The sequence below is a fragment of the Typopeltis vanoorti genome, chromosome 12 (assembly GCF_054136105.1).
Source record: "Typopeltis vanoorti isolate ZY-2024b chromosome 12, IOZ_Tvanoo_1.0, whole genome shotgun sequence".
Lineage (NCBI taxonomy): Eukaryota > Metazoa > Arthropoda > Arachnida > Uropygi > Thelyphonidae > Typopeltis > Typopeltis vanoorti.
Window position 1 is genome coordinate 139,176,804 of NC_143560.1, and position 22,956 is coordinate 139,199,759.

General features: G+C 36.0%; 1 protein-coding gene across 1 annotated transcript in view; it reads right to left on the reverse strand.

Annotated features, from left to right (window-relative positions):
• The window catches only part of Idh (isocitrate dehydrogenase [NADP] cytoplasmic), a 295,030-nt gene that overhangs the window by 104,068 nt on the left and 168,006 nt on the right, over positions 1-22,956 (reverse strand). The window contains exon 7 of the mRNA XM_090402020.1: positions 15,459-15,526. Coding sequence (XP_090258146.1) covers positions 15,459-15,526 — 68 coding nt within the window. The remainder of the gene's footprint in view (positions 1-15,458; positions 15,527-22,956) is intronic.

A 22,956-nucleotide genomic window follows, 5' to 3' on the forward strand; every position in this document is an offset into this window, starting at 1 on the left:
GATACCATGGCACATTGCCGTAAAACATGTTGTGAAATTCCATTTGGTCCCCCTGTCTTATTGACATTTAGTGCAATCAGTATTCAGAATAAATCCTCTTCATTCGTTTATAATATTTTACCAGTTATCCCTTTATTCCTTCTATGAATAAATCTTGTAGTACCAGGATGGAACACCCTCATCAAGTGATCATTAAATATCTTGCTTATGTCATTTGCTTTGGTCACTCAATTCCTATTTTCACCATCAAGGTAATCAGTCCACTATAATCTTTCCTCCTACTCGCCACATAGCGAAAAACCTCCTTGGGAATTCTCCTTGGATTGCAGTACTAGTCTCCACTCAAGTTCTAATTTTTCTCTCTTTACAATGCTAGTTACTTTCCTAACCTTATATTCTTCATGCAACTGATCTTCACCTCTCTCTCTTCATATGCCTTCCATAATCTCTTTTCTGCAAATACTCTTTTATTCCTCTCATCATCCATTTATTTCGGACAAATTATGGAGTCTACAACTGTGTTAGAAATAATTACTTTAATTTGCTGACATTTCGACCTTCATATTAAGATCATTCACTGGAGCATGCGTGCGCGCGCACACACACACACACACACACACACACACAAGCTATATTACAATTCAAACAGTATGCCAAAGAGACAATGATTTGATCAATGGTTATTCTACTGGCCCGACCTCTAGTGAAAATAATAAAATAAAATAATTTAAAATAACTATATCAAAGTTATATTGTATTCATAACATCATCAGAAAATAATTTCATACAGATAGTTTTATTACAACAAAAGTGGTGTCCTAATTTAACATGAAAGATGTTATATTAGAGTTAAGATCCGATTACATGAACTCTTATTTATAATTAACTCTTAGACGGAAAGAGTATGTAGGTAAAATATGTGCCTTCCTTATTCTTGGGATTTTTAGACCATCATTATTGTTAAGATTAGGATGGTCGATAAGAATTTCACAGGCCTTAAATTTATGTTCACACCACGTTTTGGTGTGATGTAAACAACAGCCTCCTTTCCTGTCAATTCTATGTTCAGTATTCAGGGCATGATCAGAAAGGTTGGATTTACCATAGTTATTAAAATGAATGTGCTATTTACGTTCCTTTTTTCGGATAGGAATTGTGTATCCTGTTTCACCTAGATAGGGCAAATTACAAGTGCAATGAATACAGTATACTCCAGGGTGGGCCATCAGAGAAATGGATCCTTGGATAAGAGATGAGTTGAGTCATCATCATAGTTTATTCATAACATAATACAATGTGAAAAAGGAAAAGTGATTTATATTAAAAATTAAAGTTTACAAATCATGGTCTTCCAAGTCTCTATCTTGAGCTAACTGGTAGATGTCAGATGGAGTTTCTACAGTTCAGCCTATTGATGGTTTCACATATGTATTGCCAAAATTGTTTGCATGGTACAGTTGAACACCCAGGGAGGGGGCCAAGGGGTCCTCCCCCCCCCCAAAAAAAAAAAGAAAAAGGAAATAAACACTAGAAAATTTTCCAAAATCTTTTCCTAATTAAAATTAATTTATGTTGTGTCTTCTATTTCTATACTACTTATTAACGATCACTGCAGATGCTCAGTCATAGGTCGTATGCAATGCATAGTGTGTATTCATAAATCGTCTACTCGACTCGTTTTCACCCCCAGATTAAATCTTGAGTGCTCTCTCCCCAAGATTAAATCCTGAGTGTGCCACAGGCATGGTCTTCCTCTACTGCAATTGCCATCTTCTGGTTTGTAAAGAATGAGGAGTTCCAAAAAGGGTGAGATTTCAGTATGTCTGAGTTTATGTCCAAGCCATCTGAGTTGTTGTTTTTGACTATATTGACAAGTGGTTCTTGCTTAGCCAGATTTAGCACACAGCAGAATTAGTGACACGGTCATCCAAGTGTACCCAAGGATCAACCTGAGACATGTAATTCCAAAGGAGTTAATTAGATCTGTATTTTTTTTTTTTTTTATGCTTATTGTCCAGGTTTGAGAACCATACAAGTTGAGTTGAGTAAGTTCTTTAATTTTGCAGGAGGTTTAAATGGCATTAAGGTTGTAATTCTGAGTATTCTGTTTATTTTATCTGCTATCCCTTTAATGTATGGAATGGTTACAGTTTTATTGTAATCTAGTTTATTTTTAAGTGAAGTCTTGTGAAGAATTTTGTTGATAGTATTTTGGCTATAGCCATTTTTCAGGAAGGTATTGCTGATAATGGTTGGTTGATTGGTAGAGCTTCTGCTACTAACAGCTCACGCATAAAGTTAAGCAAATTTGAGCATGGTTAGTAGTTGGAAGGGGTTTAATCATCCAATGCTGTTGGCACACTCTCCCTTGATGAGTCTTTGGACTCCCTGGAGGTGTCAAATAATAATAAATAAATAAAATCCTTTTAAGTGCTTGTTCATTGGGAGCAAATCTTCAAAGCCCTGTTTTTTAGTGTGTTAATGACACCTAGTTTTTGTGGTGGTAGGAGTTTATGTGTATATATTAGCTAGTATGTGTAGACTGGTAAACGAAGGAAAGACTGCCAGAAGGAAGATGTGTGACAAGTGTATCTAGAAAAGGAAGTGTGTTCTGACTTTCAATCTCAATTGTGAATCTTATGTGTTTGTGTTGTTTGTTTAGGTGGCTGAGGAATGTGTCTAATGTCTGGCAGCCATGGGACCAGATAGCGAAAACATCATCAATGTATCTAAGCCAGACTTTGGGTTTAAAGTAGAGGAAGCTAGAGCACGTTGCTCAAAAGCTTCCATATAAAAGTTAGTAATTGGGGGGGGGGGGGGATAACGGTGAGCCCATGGCTGTGCCTTCTTTTTGTAGGTAGAAAGTGTTTTGCCACACAAAATAGCCAGAAACGTAGTACATGTGCAAAAGCACTGTGATATTGGGAGGGAATTTGTCCTGTAAAAGAAGAATTATGTCATTGATTGGAACAATCTATGACATAATTTTGCAAGTTTTAATTTGACATTTCTAATTTGATGTCAAAACTGACTAATAAATCACTTTTTTCCAGCGTAATGTCTTTAATTTTGTTTAACCATTCCATACATTAAAGGGATATCCGATAAAATGCCGGCTTGGTTGGCCAAGTGGTTAGTGTATTCGCTCTCCAGCCAAATGGCTGTGGGTTCGAATCCCGCCATAGGCATGGATGTTTGTGATGTGAAAATACTAGGATGGTGGTCAGCAGTAGATGCCGTTGGTGTAGATGATGAAAGTAGTAGCAGCTGGTGTGGTGGTGAAGACAGAGTTGTAGAATAAATGCCCTCCCTCGATGAGTCTTTGGACTCCCTGGAGGTGTTATGCAATAATAATAATAATAAAATAAACAGAATACTATAGAAATACAACCTTAATGCCTCCTTTAAACCTCCTGCAAAATTAAAGAACGTACTCTACTCATCAAAGGATCCACTTCCTCTGCTGACCTGCCCTGAAGTATATCATAATTATTGCACCCGTAATTTTGCCCTATCTAGGTGAAACAGGATGCACAATTCCAATCCGAAAAAAGGAACATAATTCACACATTAAATTTAATAACAATGGTAAATCCAGCCTTTCTGATCATGCCCTGAATACTCTGCATAGAATAGACTGGAAAGAAGCCGGTTGTTTACATCACACCAAAACGTGGTGAGAACATAAATTTAAGGAGGCTGTGAAATTCTTATCAGCCATCCTAATCTTAACAATAATGTCATTGGGATTCCTTATTCTTGGGATTCTAAAAATCCCAAGAATAAGGAAGGTACACATTCTACCTACATAACCTCTCCGTCTAAGAGTTAATTATAAATAAGACTGTGCATAATCCAGGATCTAATATAACAACTCTCATGTTAAATTAGGACACCACTTTTGCTGTAATAAAACTATCTATATGAAATTATTCTCAATGTTATAAACAGAGTATAGCTTTAATGTAGTTATTTTATATTATTTTATTTTTTCACTAGAGGTCAGGCCAGTAGAATAACCATTGATCAAATCATTGTCTCTTTGGCATACTATTCAAAATGTAATATAGCTTGTCTCTGTCCATATATATGTGTATACTCCAGATGAAGACCTTCATATGAAGGTTGAAACATTGGGAAATTAAAGTAATTATTTCTAATATGGTTGTAGACTCCATAATTTGCCTGAAATGAATGCTGCTCACCACGTAACACTAAAGGAGAGGATGTCATCTATTTGACTCTTTATCATTAGAAGTATGTAATCTATTACTGCAGTCAACAATTTTTTTCTTAAGTATCTCCTATGCACTAATGATCCCTATACTTTCAAATTGTTTCATCTGTTGTACTGCTGCAAGCTTGTTTCTAAGTCTATGATAGCCATCTTCCTAATAATTCCACAGAAATTCTTTCTGTTCTGATACCTCTGTTAAATTATAATACTGGTTTATAATTTAATTGTTAATTGATGTCGACTGCACCATCCTAATATTCTACGTGTATTATCAACTCTGTATTTCTATCAACTGTGCCTTTTACACGTGCACCTTAGGCCTTACTTTTACTTTACTCAGTCATAACTATAATCTGCTTAAGATAGACCTCTCTATTAATCCCTTATAATCTTCTTTATGTTTCCACTGTTAGTGAATGACTTTTGTTATTAGTCTATCCATGATAAACAGGTTACCAACTCTCAAACTAAGCAATTAGAAAAAATTATTGTAAAAATAATCATAATTTAAAATTCTGAATTTTTTACGTATTGTTTATGTTAGAATGTTTATTAGTTTTAGTTTCATAACACGCATTGTCGGCACTCGCGATGTGCCCGTTATGGAAATTGTTTTGTCAAAAGTGATATGTAAAGCAGTTAAAAAGTTAACATAGTTACTGGATTCGAATAGTTGTATTACTTTAAGGAATTTTATTGTAATTTAAAATATCAAGTTTTGTGTTTTTATGAAGACATTCCCTTGTCGCTAACGGAGATGATGTGTCAGCCATTATTTATACTTAACTTCTTGCTTACCAGTTTCATGGAGTGCGCATGCTCGCTGAGAAGTTTGTTGTGTGATTGACAGCTGACAAGTTCAGTATCGAAGCAACGGGAGAGTAAACAAGAATAGCGTTCAGAAGAAAAATTAGAACACAGACTGCCAGATATTTAGATTAGGAGGAACTTAAGTTTTCATGTGACAGTCGGAGGAAAATTAATAGTATATTCCGAAAAAGGAATCATGGAACTATTAAGTTTAAAGTGGAATAAGTATTGATAAATAAAAGGGAAATATTACTATAGGTGTTTTAAAAGGAATATTGGAGGAAACACTAATTGAAAGATTTATATTAGATTCCAAAAAGGGAATCATAGAACTGTAAATTCTTTTAAAGTGGAAGAGTTAAGACTGTCAATAAACATTAGTGAATAAAAGAAGAAGTTGCTATTTACGTTCTAAAGGAGTGTTCGAGAAAACTGATTAGGAAGTTTCATCTGTATTAAGGACGCCAGATCTAACTATTATTTCTACTAAAAAGAGACAGAATTAAGTCAGGAAGATTTAATGTGTGCTACACGAGTGACGAAAAAGGATCCTGTGAAAATGAAAAATAGAGTCATATAATCTTTGGAAAAGGGCCTTGACAGAGAGAGAAACTGGCTATGAAAATTTTGTCATTGTGCAAACAAAGTGTTTAGTATAGTCTTAAGTGTAAGTTTATTTTTAAAAGGCCTTGGATCCAATTAATTTGTAGTTATGTAATATTGTTTGAAGTGTGTGTATATATATATATATATATATTGTTTTTGTTTTATTAAATGTGTTTATTTGGTATTTGGGTCTTGAGTCAGTGATTATTTGGATTCTGAAAGAAAGAGTTAAGGTCATTGCACCAATCAGAGTGAACCCTTGTGCACATATAGGTACACTCAGAATAAAAAAAAATAATTGTTAGAAATAAAGAGATCAAATAATTTAAACATCTCTATATAAAAATCTCATAAATATTAACATATCCATGATAAACAGGTTACCAACTCTCAAACCAAGCAATTAGAAAAATTTATTTGTTTAACGACTGCACCATTGTAATTTGTATATATATAGCTTGAGTATTAAAGTATGGAACATGGGTAAGAATCAAATTTAACATACACAATCTCTTATAGCTAGTTGTGGCGATTTTTAATCAAACAAGCTCACAGGTTCGCTAATTTTTTGGGAGACAGTGCATTGCAATAGATAAGGCAAGATAGTTATACAAACAAAACATTTTATTTTGATCTTAGTATGAAACTACAAATCACAATGTAAGAGGGAGAAAATCTCTTTCTCAACCTAGTCATATACACATTAAGTGCAACATACAATTAACTTTCTCAGTAAGATCTTGGAGAAAGTAGTGAGGGACCATATACAGCATTGGGCAGATGAGGGTAATGTTATCTGTGAAAGTCAACATGGATTAGTGAAGGGGCACTCTTGTTTTCTTGTTTTAGCAACATGCTAGCCTTTTATGATAAAGTTACAAGAGCATTAGATGAGGGAAAGGCATATACTGCCATTTTCCTAGACTCAGCAAAGGCATTTGATAGGGTGCCACATGATAAGTTGATATTCAACTTGCAGCACATGGGTCTGGATGTTAGATTGGTCAACTGGATTCAGCATTGGCTGTCCGATAGTTATCAGAGAGTTGTCTATGGTGGAGCAATATCAAAGAGGCAGAAGGTTACAAATGGGGTTACAAGTAATAGTGCAGATGTGGTAGCCCTGCAAGAGGAGACCCATGTGCTGCAAGTTGATATTCAACTTGCAGCACATGGGTCTGGATGTCAGATTGGTCAACTGGATTCAGCATTGGCTGTCCGATAGTTGTGTATGGTGGAGCAACATCAAAGAGGCAGAAGGTTACAAATGGGGTTCCACAGGGCTCAGTACTGGGACCTATATTGTTTAACCTTTATATCAATGACATTATCCATGGATTGCAAGGGGATATTCAGTTGTTTGTGGATGATGCGAAGCTGGGAAGGGTTATTAGTAATAGTGCAGATGTGGTAGCCCTGCAAGAGGATTTGAATAAGCTAGATAGATGGTCAAATGAATGGGGATGTCAGTTTAATACAGCAAAATGTAAGGTCTTGAGGTTTGGGACACATTGATGGGAAGCCACATACTCTATGGGAGGAGTTAAACTGGAGCAAGTAGGGAAGACACTAGATCTGGGGGTAATGGTTGATAGAAAACTGAAATTCAGGGAGCATATTACAAAGGTAGTGAAGGTAACACAGAGGATTGCTGCAATAATGAGAAGGACCCTCACCTGCAGAGATAAAATGGTTATCATTCCATTGTATAAGACTCTGATCAGACCACACTTAGACTATTGTTCTCAGATCTGGTCCCTGGGATTTGAAGGGGATAAATTAATTGTGGAATGGATACAAAGGCGGATAACAATGATGGTGTCAGGACTGTACAATGTTAGTTATGAGGATCGACTGAGGGAGTGTGGACTGCAGAGTTTGGTGGATAGAAGAAGGAGAGGTGATACGATTGAGACTTTTAAATTGTTGAGAGGTGGTTACAGGGTTGACATTGACAATTTATGCTTACTTACAGTAGCCTTTACAGATACAGTCCAGTTAACATGAACAATCCTCCAGCTAGGTTTGCTTAACCTTGCAACCTTTTCCTGGAATACAACTGTTGATTGGACGATATGGCAGTTCTTCACTCTTGCAGTTGCCAGAAAATTTAAGTAGATTTCTCTGTCAGAAACAGGAAATGAACTGCCGATGTCTTCTGCTATGCCCACAGTATGCTCTGAGCACATCGTTGCAATCTGGCTGGAGTTTCATTGAAATACGGCCTCGCTTTCACCACCAGAACTCCATCCACTGAAAGGGACCAGCACCAGAAGCCTCAAAACTCAAGAAGGAGAGCGATAGTGAGAGTCTTCTAAATCCTCTATTCTCTATACCTTTGAGAGTCCTCTCAGCCCTGTTAAATATCTTGTCTCATTCTATGTAGCCACATAATTGTTGCCAGGATCACCTGCCAGCACAATGACATCACATCGGCAGGCTCAATGTGAGACACTATATCGTGGGTGCATATTTTTATGTTCACAAGATCTTGCAAACATTTGTTTATGTACAGTGATCGTTATAATTTCCTCTAATACTCTTTCCTTCATTTTAAATTCAACTTTATAAAGGTTATTTTTGTGCACTTTTACAATAAAATTTAACATTCATACAATTACTACATAAATTCATGCAAAATATATGAATGGAAACCTCTGTAAAATCGAACTCGGAAAAATTAATTCCTTCAATTTTTCGTGAGAGGTTTTACATCTCCATATGCCAAGTCAGGACTACATACACAATCTCATCAACTGGGGACAAGTATGTCATCTCAGTCACAATCATATTGTCTGATGCTATGAACAAATCAAAAACATAATCCTTGTGTGTCCTCCACCACATGCTGCCCAAGTCAGTTTTCTCTCAAGAAATCCCAAAATTCTGTTTCCTTATTACTGCAGGCTGTCTACAATAGCCAATATAGACCAATAGTCATTTTCCTAGGCTGAGCATTATATTCCTCATGCAAGTGCTCTCCACCTCTCTTTATATGCTTTCCATTATTTCTTTTTCTTCTGCAATTACCCTTTTATTTCTTTTGTTATCCATTTAATTCCAAATTGCTTTATCTTCTTCATTTGGGGTATACAATGTCATTGCTGTCAATATTTTTTTTCTTAAGTATCTTCCATGCACTATCTTCCTTTAACTCTTTCATCTATTGCACTACTGCAAGCTTGCTTCTAAGTCTATTAGAGTCACCTGCCTTATAATTCCCTATAACTTCCTTCTGTTTTGATACCTCCCAGTGCCTATTCATCCTCCAAGTCAGGACTACATGGTGACTCTCACTAATGGGGGCAGTGAGAGACCCATCTCAGTCACAATCACATCCTCCGATGCTATGACGAAATCTAGAATTCCTGATACTTGTATTCCCTCCACTACATGCTGACTAAGACAGTTGTCCCTCAAGAAATCCAAAAATTCAGTTCCCTTATACTGCATGCTGTCTCCTCGGCCCAATTTATACTGTATCGTTCCGCCATAACGACTGCTCACTTTGCACTTGCCTAAATATTTCCTGCTCATCAGCATCTATATTACATGGTCTGTAGCAACATCCCACTAAATAACTTGTCTTATAAACATCTATCTCACACCATATATGCTCAAAGCCATTGGTGTTATTTCCATTGAGATTGTCCACCACCACGTTTGCCTTCTCTATCCTCCGAAATATGCTATATTCTTCAATTTCTATTCTTGTTATAACATTATCCTCAGTTAACCAAGTTAACTGAGGATAATGCTATAAAATAGCGTTATCCTCAGTTAACTGATACCAGCAGCCTTTGAAGAGTCAATCAAGGTTACAAACTCATTCCCTTTATTTCTAATGCTTCTAGCATTTGTAAACAGACAAACCAATGTATTTCCAGTATTCTTATAGCCATTATTACTACCCTCATACTCCACTCACTCTGTAATATAGGGAGGCCATCCCTACAACATTCTGCCTGTGCAATTCTAGTTTCCCTGTCCTGACACACACACTTGCTCAGGAAACAACAGTCTCTCCAAATGCCTGTGCCCTTCTATGTTTGAATGTAATCCATTTCTTGCATACACCTCTCTTCTCTCCTCAAATATACTCCATGAATTCACATAATCCATACTCTCTTCCTGCACATTCTCACTATCATCTCATTCGTCATTGCTGCTCTTCTCCTCCATTCTGCATTATCATACTGGGGCAACACCCTCACTATCTTTCCTCAGACACACTTCTGCTGCACTATCTTTAACATCAATCTCAAATCTCGCACCACATGATTCATGCTACGTCTCATTCTGGTAAAACATTTCAAGTAATGGTCTAATTTTTTGTTGTTGTTGTTGGAATAGTTTTTACTTAATTTCCAAAAGTTGATAAAATTGGATGCTGTTCCCTTCTTGCAGCAAACTATTCAATAGTAATTGTATGGTATACATATCTCCTCCACTTCCTCCATTAACTAAATATAGGCTAAACATTTCACACCTATAGATGTTTTTTTCTTCCCTCTCACAAATCTGTTCAACTGATACAAAATCTGTAGTTCCTCTCATTCTTCCAAACCATTAAAACCAAAGGACCACTTGTCAATTACGTCTGCTTATATGCTTGCCCATAATTTATTAGAACTTGTCTATTTTAAGAATATGAAATTATTATTACAAATATAAATAACTATCTGCTTTTTTTTTTTTTTTTTGTATGGTACTTCTGAAACAAAAATACTATTAGACTTCCAAGAAGTTTGCACTTATTATTATCGTTGAATCTGATCTCCTAAAGGCTATAAGCATACAGCACATTAACCTGGAAGTCCTGTTCTGGTAACCAAACCTGAAACATTTTTCAAGTTTCTGGCCTCTAATAAATATGATGGTGGTTTTGCAACAGGGAACAAAATCTTCTACTATCTAAAGACTATCAAAAGCAGCCACAGCAGGATTCAAATTCACACTTTGTTGGTTGGACAACAGGCATACTATTTCATTCAGCCAACCAGGCTGGAAAATATAGTTGATATAACCAATAAAATTTTTATCAGAAATGTTTCTGTTGAGATCATGCAAATTCTGGATATTAAAATACAGTTAGTCCTCAACTAATGATGAAGTTCTATTCCGATGAATGTGTTGCAAGTCAAAAGGTCATTAGTGGAAATCACTATATGAACCAAAAGGATATGTTAGGAGTTAACACGTCTGAATGTTAAAATGTGCAAGTCTGTTGTGTTATATTTCTTTAATGGTACCTGTGGTACCATTAAATCAAACAATGAAAATAACACGATAACAACAGTAATAAACTTTAAGGAAAAGCACAGATATTTCATACTGAAACTAACAGTACATCATCAGTATGTGGAAACAAGAAATTCAAAGAACAGGAATACTTTGTATTCCTGTTCTTTGAATTTCTTGTTTATACAACAACAATCGATTTATCAATTAAATACAACAATTGATTTATCAATTAAAAATGGTTGCTACATGCTAGAGAAATATTATTAACATAGACAGACATTCAATCCAATTCTCTAGAAAAAAAGAACTTATGAACATCATTGCTACACAGAATACTTGAAACCTCAACAGTCTAGTCAGGAAGAGCATAGTACTGATACTAAACACAGTATCCAGTAGGATGAAGCTTGCCACAGAAGCAGTCTAATATGAATGCCTTTTCAAGCTTTGGATTCTCATCATACGTAAACATCATATATATATATATATATATATATATATAAAATGTACACTATCTGATCAAAAGTATCCGGACACCTACTTGAAAATGTAATCAGACTTTCCCTGCAACACACTTTCCAGTAGTGGATATTAATATGGGAGTGGGCCCACCCTTTGCTTCTATAACAGCTCTAACTCTGTCGGGGAGACTTTCTACCAGGTGTTAGAATTTCTTTGGAGGAATGGCAGCCCATTCTTCCTGAAGAGCTGTAGCCAGAGCAGTTCGTGATATGAGTCATTGGAATCTGGAGAAAAGTTGGCGTTCTAATTCATCCCAAAGGTGTTCTATGGTATTCAGGTCAGGAATCTGGGCTAGCCAGTCCATTTCTGGAACGTTATTGTCCATAAACCATTCTCACAGACCTTGCATTATGGCAGGTAGCATTGTCATGCTAATACAGACAATAGTCATCACTGAATTGATCTTCTACCATAGACAGTATGCAATGAGTCAAAATGTCCTTGTATCCTTCCACATTTAGATTTTCATGTAGTGTTACGAGAGGGCCAAGTCCATTCCATAAAAAACACTCCCACACTGTAACGCCACCTCCTCCAAATTGTACTGTTGGCACTACACAAGCTTGCAGGAATCGTTCTCCAGGCATTTGCCACACCCAGACCCTCCCATCAGACTGCCACATGGTAAAGCATGATTTATTACTCCAAATCACGTTTCCATTTGTCCACTGTCCAATGGAATCGCTCTTTACACCACTGCAGGTGGCACTTAGCATTCACAGGAGAAATGTTTGGTTTATGAGCAGCTGATTGACCATGGAACCCCATTCCTCTTAATTCTCGATGCACAGTCATGGTGCTTGCTGGACAGTTAGTAGCACTGCAGAACTCCCAGGTGATTGTTTCACTCAATGTCTGGCGATTTTCATGAACCACCTTCTTCATTGCTCAATGGTCCCTGTCTGTCATTAAACACAGCCTACCCTACCGTAGTTTTGTTGTGGTTGTGCCTTCACGTTTCCACTTCACAGTCACATCACCAACTGTTGACTTGGGCAACTTGACGAGGGTTGAAATGTCTCTGATAGATTTTTTACTGATGTGGCAACCAATAACTAGTCCACATTCGAAGTCACTGAGCTCCCTTGACCTATCCATTCTGCTCATACTTATCACTGAACAACACACAGCACCACGCCTCCTTTTATACCGGTAAGTGAGGTCACAGTGACATCTAGACGTCAGTTTAAGAATTAGAGAGGGTGTCCGGATAATTTTGATCAGATTGTGTGTGTGTGTGTATATATATATATATATATATATACACATACACACTATTTTTTTTTTTTTTCAAGAAGGCATATTTCTCTAGCACAAAATTGAACTGCTTGTTGTTCTCATACACTCTGATGATGTACTGTCAGGTTTTTTTCTTTTTTTTTTTTCGATACGAAATATTTGTGCTCTTCATTAAAGTTTATTATTGTGTTCTTTTCATTGTTCTAATATTATTCTTTGTTTATAGAAAAATACCATCTACAAGTTATAACACGAAATTTCTTTATACAGTACTGTACTATGCTGTCATAAATAATAAAACATGCATGTGTGCTTCTCTGCATGTACCAGGAAAATTATCACCTGGAACACATGGAGTAGAGTAATTCATCAAAGCTTCTGCTTTATTAATTGGACAGTTCTTCAAAAAAAATGGCGATGGGGTGGCTAGGTAATCAAAAACGATTTCTTCAAATTCAGGAACTGCAACAAAGTGTTCTGATGATGGTTCATCAGGTACATAACTCACCTGCTGAAGTTATGCATCATAAGATGGATAACATCAGATGATCAAGAGTTTTGAATCCTTACATCAGAGGATCTGATTATAACTGAAATATCAGTCTTGCCCCTTGTTGATGAGAGTGATGATGCAGTCTTGAGTTGGAGACTGAATAGACATGCAGAAGTAAAGTTATCTTATGTAAAATAATATGGCAGGTGACTATAACAATCTCAGCAGTGTATGGGACTAGCAAAGAAATATTTATCAACAGCAATGGCAAATTCTGTTCCTCAAGTGAAAAAGATAACATGATTCGGTGTAAAGTTAATGACTAATGAAATCAATCAGGAACCACAGATGAAAAAGAGGTTATGAAATGTAAAGAAAGATGGAGACCAGTTGCAGAAATAAAATAAGACTTATGTCAGGAAAGTGACTAGTAAGTAAGAAAGACCAAAATGGAAAACAAGGAGAGATTAGCACTACAGTCTGGAAAAAAAAACAAAGAAAAAAAAAAAAAAAACCCAATTCTTTCATTGAATTCTTTTGTTATGTGGCCAATTGGAGGAGAAATGATTGGATGAATGACCCAGTTAGATCAAGTGATCAATGTAGATGATATAATGCAACTCTTTAATGATCACTTTACTAAGGCATTTCTTTCTAGAAAAGTAGGTTTTCTTCCTTGATAGATAGGAAGGGTTGAAGGCTTAGAAGTGCATGAGGAGAACATGTTTCAAATCAATAAGACAGTGGACTGGATAAGATTTCCTTGCATGTTTTAAAGAATGTACTAAGGAACTGACAGCTCCATTGATCTAGCTGTTCAATGAAAGTAACTACTGGAAAGTGCCTCGCAAGTAGTTAGATAGTGCAATTCTACAAGAGTGGTGGTAAAATGCAGGCATCAAACTATAGACCAGTTTGTATTTCTTTTTGGTTTTTAAGATGCTGGAAAAATTAGTGAGAGATTATACACAAAAGTGGATATATGAGGGTAATATTATCTGTGAAGGTCAGTATGGATTTGTTAAAATGAGGTGTTTTTATTTCAGCAATTTGCTGGCCTTTTATAATAAAGTGGCAAGAGCAATTGATGATGCAAAGGCATATATTGACAAGTGGGATTCTACAAGGATCCATACTGGGACATTACATTTTATGCCAATAACATTATCATAGGATTGTATGGAGATATTCAGTTATTTTCAGATGATGTTAAGCTTGGAAGGGTTATAAGTAATAATGCCAATGTGGTAGCTCATAAGGATTTAAATAAGCTGGACATATGGGAAAATGAATGGGGATGTCAGTTTAATGATGATAAACACAAGGTTTTGAAATTTGAGATCCCCCAATGGGAGTCTGCATACTTTACTGGTGAATCTATACTAGATGATGTGGATGAGACAAGAAATCTTGGGATATAGTCAATAAAAATTTCAGTTCGCAGCACATATTGCAAAGGTAATGAAGGTAACCCAGAGAATTGACGCAATATTAAGGATTTTGACCAGTAGAGATAAGAGTGATGATTCTATTGTATAAATCATATGTCATATATAAATCAGGCTATACTGAATTATGTTATGAAGACATGCAAAACAACATAGTGGATAGAAGACAAAGGAGTGACATGACTCATCACAAGGCCTCCTGTGATGAGTTATGATTCCATGGGGGTTTGGAATAATAATAATAAAATATTGTATGCCTCCACAGCTCAGTTTGTTTTGGTGATGCCTTTCACTTGGTAAGACTTGGATTTGAATCCCATCTAGGAAGCAAAGAACCTATATCAGAGCTTTTAAACTGAAAGTGAGTTAGAAATGACTCATACAGAGGTGGCAGGGTTTTTCGCTAACAGAAATGCAGGTTTCTTATCCCACAAAACACACAAACAGATCAGAAGAATATGCACATGACAAGTCAATACATAATGCAGAAAGGATTAACTGTGTTATCAGAGCATTGATTAGGTTTCAGAGAAGCCAAGTCATTTGGCAGTAACAGGTCACCAAGCCTAACATGCAAAGGAGATGGGAATGGGGAAATATCTCATTTAAGAAAACTAACATTCATGACTAAATAACATTAAAATATAAATTCTGAAAATATGGCAATGTTTTCAGAAATAATGAGAAAATTATTTTTAACCTACTTTCATGAAAGTCACATAATATTAGTAAAAATTTACTGAATATTACTATAAACATGCGTCTAATAAACATGCTGATTTAACTGCCTACACCTACATTGATTCTACTTAACAAATGCTCAGAACTAAAGTTAAGAACTTAACTAATGAAACATTACCTGAGATAAAGAGGATAGCCAGCTTGCAATGCATATTGAAATGAACTGTGTGCAAAATCGGTTATGGACTGAAAGAAATTAAGCAATATTAATATTCAGAAAACTAAAACAAATATTTGCATTCTTAAGCATAATGTACCACCATCAAATAATGGCTGTACCTCTCAAGTGTAGAACGAACACAGAATACATAAAAGTAATTAAAATGAGAGAAAGCAAAATATGCAAGTTGCATGATATGTAACTCCTATCTGGTGAATGCTATGGCAGAGAAGTGAGAGAATGGGAGAGATGCAAGGGTAGAGAAAGTAGAGTATGAAAGAGCAAATAAGGAAGATAAGAATAATTTCTTATGAGGAGTGCTTGAGGAGAGTCTAGCAAAATTATGCTTCTCTGGGATCAAGATAAAGATGTTAGCAATGCAGAATGGGAAAGTGAAAGATGATTATTTTGGCTGGTACTCATTATCTAAAAAGTGACAAGTATGATATGTGAGAGAGTAAAGACTGTTTGCTGCTGTAGTAAGAAAGAGAGCAAGCTGAAAAGAAGTCTATGATCGCAAATGAGTCAATGTGCAGGAAAATGGTGTGTAGTTTGTGGATGCTAGGACTCTAGCATCCATGAACTACAAATCTATTTGTAAAAAAATCCATTCAAATGCAAACTATGGTTTGCATTTGAATGGATTTGGAGTTAGGTGTCTTAAGACATCTAGGAAGTATTATTCATTATTGCTATTATTCAGTAAGAGTTTGAAGTGCAGAATTACATAAATGAGAATTATGAAGCCTTTGGCTCTTCGTATAATTAATAAATGAGAATGTTTAGAGAGGACACAGGTTAATGTGGCTGCAAATATAGAGGTAAATGAACAGAAGGGTGATCATACAATGCTGAAAGTAGCTCACAAGGTTCTTAACTTTAGTGGCATCAACACTAAAGAGTGAGGGAGGTTGTGAGATGAAGGAGTACTGAAGTTTATGTATACTAATGTGAGAAGTATTCAGAGTAAGAGAAAGAAATTTTTGGAATTCGTTAGTTTGATTTGGCCAAAAGTCATTGAGACTTGGATGATAAAGGATGATATATGAATGGAATGTAAGAGATATAGTATTTTCAGAGCAGAGAGAGAGAATTGACAGAAGAGTTTTGCTAATAATAGCAGAAAAATTTAAGCCAAAAAAAAAGAGAAGTACATCAAGAGGACATGGATTCAGAGGGCATTTGAGGCTACATTATGGGAGATAGGACCAACAGGATGAAATAGGAAGGTTAGGATAAGGAAGTTATTGTTCCATTTTGTAAGGCATTAATAAAGCCACATCTGGACACAGATGTGGCATTGAGCACAGATCTTGTTGCCTGGATTCCTTGATGATGAAGTGGTGGAAAGGATGTAGATGCGAGTGACAAGATTGTGGCAGGTCTGTGGAATGCATCCTATGAGAATAGATTGAAACTCTGTGGACTCCAAAAACTAGCTGGAAGGTGTAAGAGATATGATAGAAGCATATAAGTTACTAAATGGGTTTATAGGATTAACAATCATTACTTCTTTCAGTACAGTACAAGAGTAGATTTTTTTTTTTCACAGAGAGTGGTGGGTGATTGGAATGATTGCTTGAGAGTATGTTGAGTGCAGGGACAGTGAATGCATTTATTACCCAACCACAGATGTGAGAACCATGGGTGGCAATGTGCCAAGAAGAGTCAATTCCTGTTGAAGGGGAGAAAGGAATAAGACAATGTAGGAATTTGTCACCAACAAGCGAAATCACGTGCTTCATAAGTAAAATTTTCCAACTGTTGTACAAGCAAAATAGTTACCACTTTAAAAATTAAAAAATTCATAAAAGAAAAGTTAATTTTTCTATGTATAATCATAAACACTCATCCTATGAGATGCATTGATTATCCTATTATCGAAAAGGATTCAGCTTCTGCCATGTGCAGAAGTGTTGAGGGGGTCTCGCATCTTTGGTTACACAGTAAGTCAAGGAATGATGAGCTGTGCATGTGAGAGTTGGATCTCCCATGATGAGTCTGGACTCCATAAAAGTCTTTTGATAATAGTAATAATAATATATTTAATTTTTTAACTGTGAGCTCATTTGAAATATTTCTGAATATATTATTATTATAGTTGAAAATACAATATATAGTCTAAAATACAATCATCTCATCCTGTATTGACCACATAAATATAGGGCCCCTCCAAACAGCTATACAGCAGCCGTCATAATGTGCAAGCTGACAGACTGCTTTTGCACAAATGATTGGTCTCTACACACTATGTGTATTCTACAAATATTTCCATGGAAAATGTTCATTTGAAATAGAATCAATAATTTCCCCTACTTAGTACTAAGTCGTTGGAACATGTGCAGCTGCTGCTCAACATTCCTTCAATGGCAAATGTCCCCCAACCATTCCAGATGCCCAACATACAAGGCCCACTATCCTTTTGCCAAAAAAGAGATCAGTAAAATACTGTCCAAATTAGACACAAAAAAAGACTCTTGACCCTGATGGGATTCCTCCAATTGTCCTGAAGGTTTGTACACCAGAACCAACTCCTGTCCTATGTCACCTGTATATAGTGTCTTACTCCACTGGTCTATCCCACAGCCTGGAAATTGGCCTATATTGAACCCATTCCCAAGAAGGGTGACAAGTCACTGCCGTCCAACTACCGCCCCATCTTGCTCACCTCAGATCTGTCCAAAGTAATGGAAAAAATCATCAATTCCCAACTCCTATACTACCTTGAAGCTACCCATCTAATAAACAACCACAAGTATGGATTTCATTGCTGACGATCAACAGGAGATCTGTGCAAATATGTCACCCACCTCTGGACAAATGCCAGGGAGAAGTTTGGTGAATCTCAAGCAGTTGCACTTGATATCTCCAAGGAATTTGACTGGGTCTGGCACAAGGGCTTACTAAGCAAGCTGCCATCATTTGGTCTATCTCAAGACCTCTGTAGTTAGATTGCTAGCTTTTTGTCTGGATGCACACTATGTGTGGTGATGGATGGTTCCTTATCCTCTTACCATTCAACAAATGCTGGGGTTCCACAAGGTTCTGTCCTCTCACCAACCCTCTTCCTACTATATAGCAATGACCTACTTCAGCTTACCTCCAACCCAATACACAGTTTTGCAGATGACAGCACTTTGCATTTCTCCCTTTTTATGATAAAGCCTACTCCACACAACTCACCTCAACAACCACTGCCCTCAATTCTGATCTCCAAGCCATTTGCCAATGGGGGTTCATATAACCTAGTCAATTTCAATGCAAATCAGTACTGTCTTACTTCTCATAAAAAAAGAACCATTTTTTTTTCCAGTATTATTTACAGATATCTCAAATTTCCAGACAATGAGATTTCCCTTCTTGGAATTACTTGGACATCAAGCCTCTCCTGGCATAAACACATATAACAACCAATGCATCCTCAGCCTCTAAAAAACTAGGATTTCTCTTTCATTCAAGACATTACTTCACCCCTATCAGCTGTTAACCTTATACAAATCACAAATCTGCTTGACCATCGAGTACTGCTCTCACGAATGGGGTGTGGGCCCCCAAAAGCTCCCTCAAAATGCTCGACTCAATACAGAGGAGAACAATCAGACTTATTAGTGACCCATCTCTTACCAACTCACTCCCCCCACTTTTGCACAGATGATCAGTCTCTGCACTGTGTATTCTACAAATATTTCCATGGAAAATGCTCATCTGAAATAGCATCACTAATTCCCCTACTTAATACTAAGCTCGTTGGAACACGTGCAGATGCCACTCAACATCCCTTCACATTGCACCTCGAAACCCACAGAACAAGTTTCTTCTCCTCTTTCATCCCTGCAACTGCTGTGCTGTGGAACAGTCTTTCCCTTGTTGTGTTCCCCAGGGAATATGATATACAGTCATTCAAATCAAATGTGAACAAGCACCTTCTTTTCCAACCCACCACCGATACATGGTATTGGTGGTGGGTTGATCAACCAACTATCTCGTGTATGGGCTCAACATAAAAATAAAAAGACCATTATGTTACTCTGCACTACAGTTATATACTGAACCAGAACCCTTAAAACTCGCTGAGACTACAAAACAGTATAACAGCATCACAAACAAAACTACAGTAAACAACAAAATCAGAAAAACAGACTGGATGCAGATGACATCATTAGACTCTGCTGATGTTGTATATAGTATTAAACTTACATTTAATAAAATATATAACAAAGCATTAACAAAAATAAAAATCATCAACATCATAACACTAATTATGGGTATCGACTATATTGGTCTGTTCTGGTCTCATTATTCATCTAATATCCTTTTTTGAGGTCTACTACCCTGCCTTCTCTTTCCAACTGGCTTATTTTCCAAAAATAAAAATAAGCTCCCAAACCAATGGAATCCATATATAACTATGGATTCTGTAGTTCACAGACAATATTAATAGACATACAAAGTAAAGATGCCCTATGGAAACACCTTAAGAGGTCACCTAACAACACAATTTTACAAGCTCAATACAAAAGAAAACGGAATCTCTTAGCAACACAGATTAGAACTGCAAAAAGAAACTATTATAGAGACAAATTAACAACAGCTCAGAATGACATAAAGGAAACCTGATCAAAGAAATGCTGGACAATATACACAAAACCACTGCCTCAGAAACAATAAAACACAACTTTGCTTGCGAGCCCAAATCTCTCAAACAGTTGGCAAACAACTTTAATCAGCATTTTGCAAACTTTGTCTCCTTACACAAAGAAATATTCTCCACTAGCAAGCAACTCACTCAATATGGTTCCCCACAGTAACAAAAGAAGAACTGTCAATTACAATTCAACAAATTAACCCTAACAAAGGACCAGGTAAGACAGAATCGGACCAAAAGACATCAAAAAACACTCAATTACCAGCAAAAGTTATACTGAATACTTATACTGAAACTCTTAAATAAAATCTTCGAAACAAAGCACATACCTGGAACACTAAAGACTACATTAATCACTCCCATACATAAACATGGAAAAAGAAACATCAGTAATTACAAACCCCATTGCCACATTGTCTGTAATCAACCAAAGCATGGAACATATTGTGTGTTCCATGATTTGGAACACACAATGTGTTCAACAACACTCCACATACATTAAAAAATTCTATTCTGAATCATCCTAAAAACCCAATATGGCTTTCAAAAAAATAAAAAATAAAATAAACGAACAGCAACACTCTAGGAAGATTTTACAGACTAATACATGGTTCATTAGATAAAAACAGAATTGTATTCATTTTTATTGACCTAACAAAAGCGTTTGACACACTAACATATTAGAATCGAAGGTCGTATACTCCAGTGGTTCAAAGCATACATGAAAAATAGAAAGCACATCACATGTATAGAATCAGGTACCAGTAATATGTGGAGTACCATAAGGAGCTATTCTATCTCCCATTCTGTTTAACATATAGACACATATTAGCCATCTTCCCCTAAAAAGTAAAATCTTCCATTACGCAGACAACACGGCCACAGTATCCATTCACAACAACACAAATAGCACTTAGACAAATATGCAACTTGACATCAATCAAATCACTAATTGGCTAACTGAAAATGACATATAAATCCTGAAAAAACAAAGCTAATGATATTCAAAATCCCCGAGACCCTACCCACAGAAATTAAATATCTCACTATCTGACATCAAACCTCCTATACACAAAGCACTGATCCCAAAATCACAACCATCATACAGGCGAAAACAACACGTTATCTCGGACTTCACTTCGATGCTGATCAAAGTTGAAATAGCCATACAAATTACAACAACAACCTTAGAATAATAGCAAGCTAACTATATCGATCAAAAGACATTGCTCCGACACATATAAAAATACTAATATAAATGTTATGCAAAACCATTTTAAGATACAAATTAGCAGATTATAATCGTTGCAAAACAAAATGGTAAAACTGATATTTTGGAACAAAGAGAACAGCCCAGACTTATACAGGCAGCAAGAACAGAACACAAAATATTTAAAGTGAAAAACTTATGCTTATGCTGTTGGACTGAAGTAATGCTAAAACATTACTTCAGTCCAACCTACAGAGTAACCAGAACAACATATCAGATAACAAGACCACAGTCAACTAACTACATAACATAAAAATATAATAATCACTATGGAAAAGCCACCTGAAACTTTTACATACCTGGCATAGTAAACAAACTGCCATTTGAAGACAGAAACCTAGAGACCTACAGAGAGATGAAACACGTGCTATATTATAGTGAGACTGAAAATTAGAGGAAAATTAATTTCTCTCTCACACACAAACCTTAACAAACCCCTCTCAAACATCCATATCCAAAACCTTCCCCCCCCCCTTGCAAAAAAAAACCGTGCTCAAGCAGTGGTAGTCCCTGGGCACGTATAATCGCCTCTATACGTTAACCAGAATAAAGCATTTATTTATATATATATATATATACACACACACACACACACACACACACACACACACACACACACACACACACACAGTGGTATCTTGCTAATCCGAACCTCTTTAGTCCGAACCCTCTAGTACTCCGAACTGCGGTTTGAAAGGAAAAAACAGTTTTATTTATTACGTATTATTTTGTGTACTATTATTTTTATTTAATAATTATTAGTTTAACTATTATTATTTATTTTATTATTATTACAGTACAGTATAACTGTGGTGATACACAAAAAGGGGAAATTCAAAACGTGCATAATTTGGTTAAAAACATAAATCCAAATGTTGAAATTTCACAAACAGATGTTACGGAATGGATTACAAGTAGAACGAAAGTGAATTCGAAATCAAATCAGATGCTGAAATTATAAATATGACGATATAGAATGAATTAGAAGACAATGATGACGATAAAGAACTCGAAGAAGAAAAAAGTGAAACACAAAGAGGTAATTGACAGTTTTAATGTGTGTATAGAATGGGCTAAGCAGAATGATACGCCATTCCACAAAATATTATTGCTAATGAAGCTCCGAGAAAAAACATTCAAAAAAAGTTTAGCTTCCAAGAAGCAAAAGAAAATCAGCAACTTTTTTACAAAGAAATAAAAAAAAACTTTTTTTTTGTATTATTTTGTGAAACTTTTTTTGTGTTGTGTACAAGAAAGTGATACCTTTCACGCAAATTAAGTTATGTACTGAACTATGCAATTTTATTAAATCAGAGTCCTGAACTAGCTAATGCAGATACAAGCTAATTTTTTTACTAAAATAAACTTGTGTGCTGTGTTATTCTTTAAGTTTTACATTACAGTACAGTAGCTTTTTTTCCTATCAGTTACTTCATTTATTTACAGAATTAAATTGATGTTAGAATCTGATTATTTTGGTCTTAAACCCTAGTTGCTATTGTATCTCTGGGGAAAATTCGCTAATCCGAACTTTCCCTGAT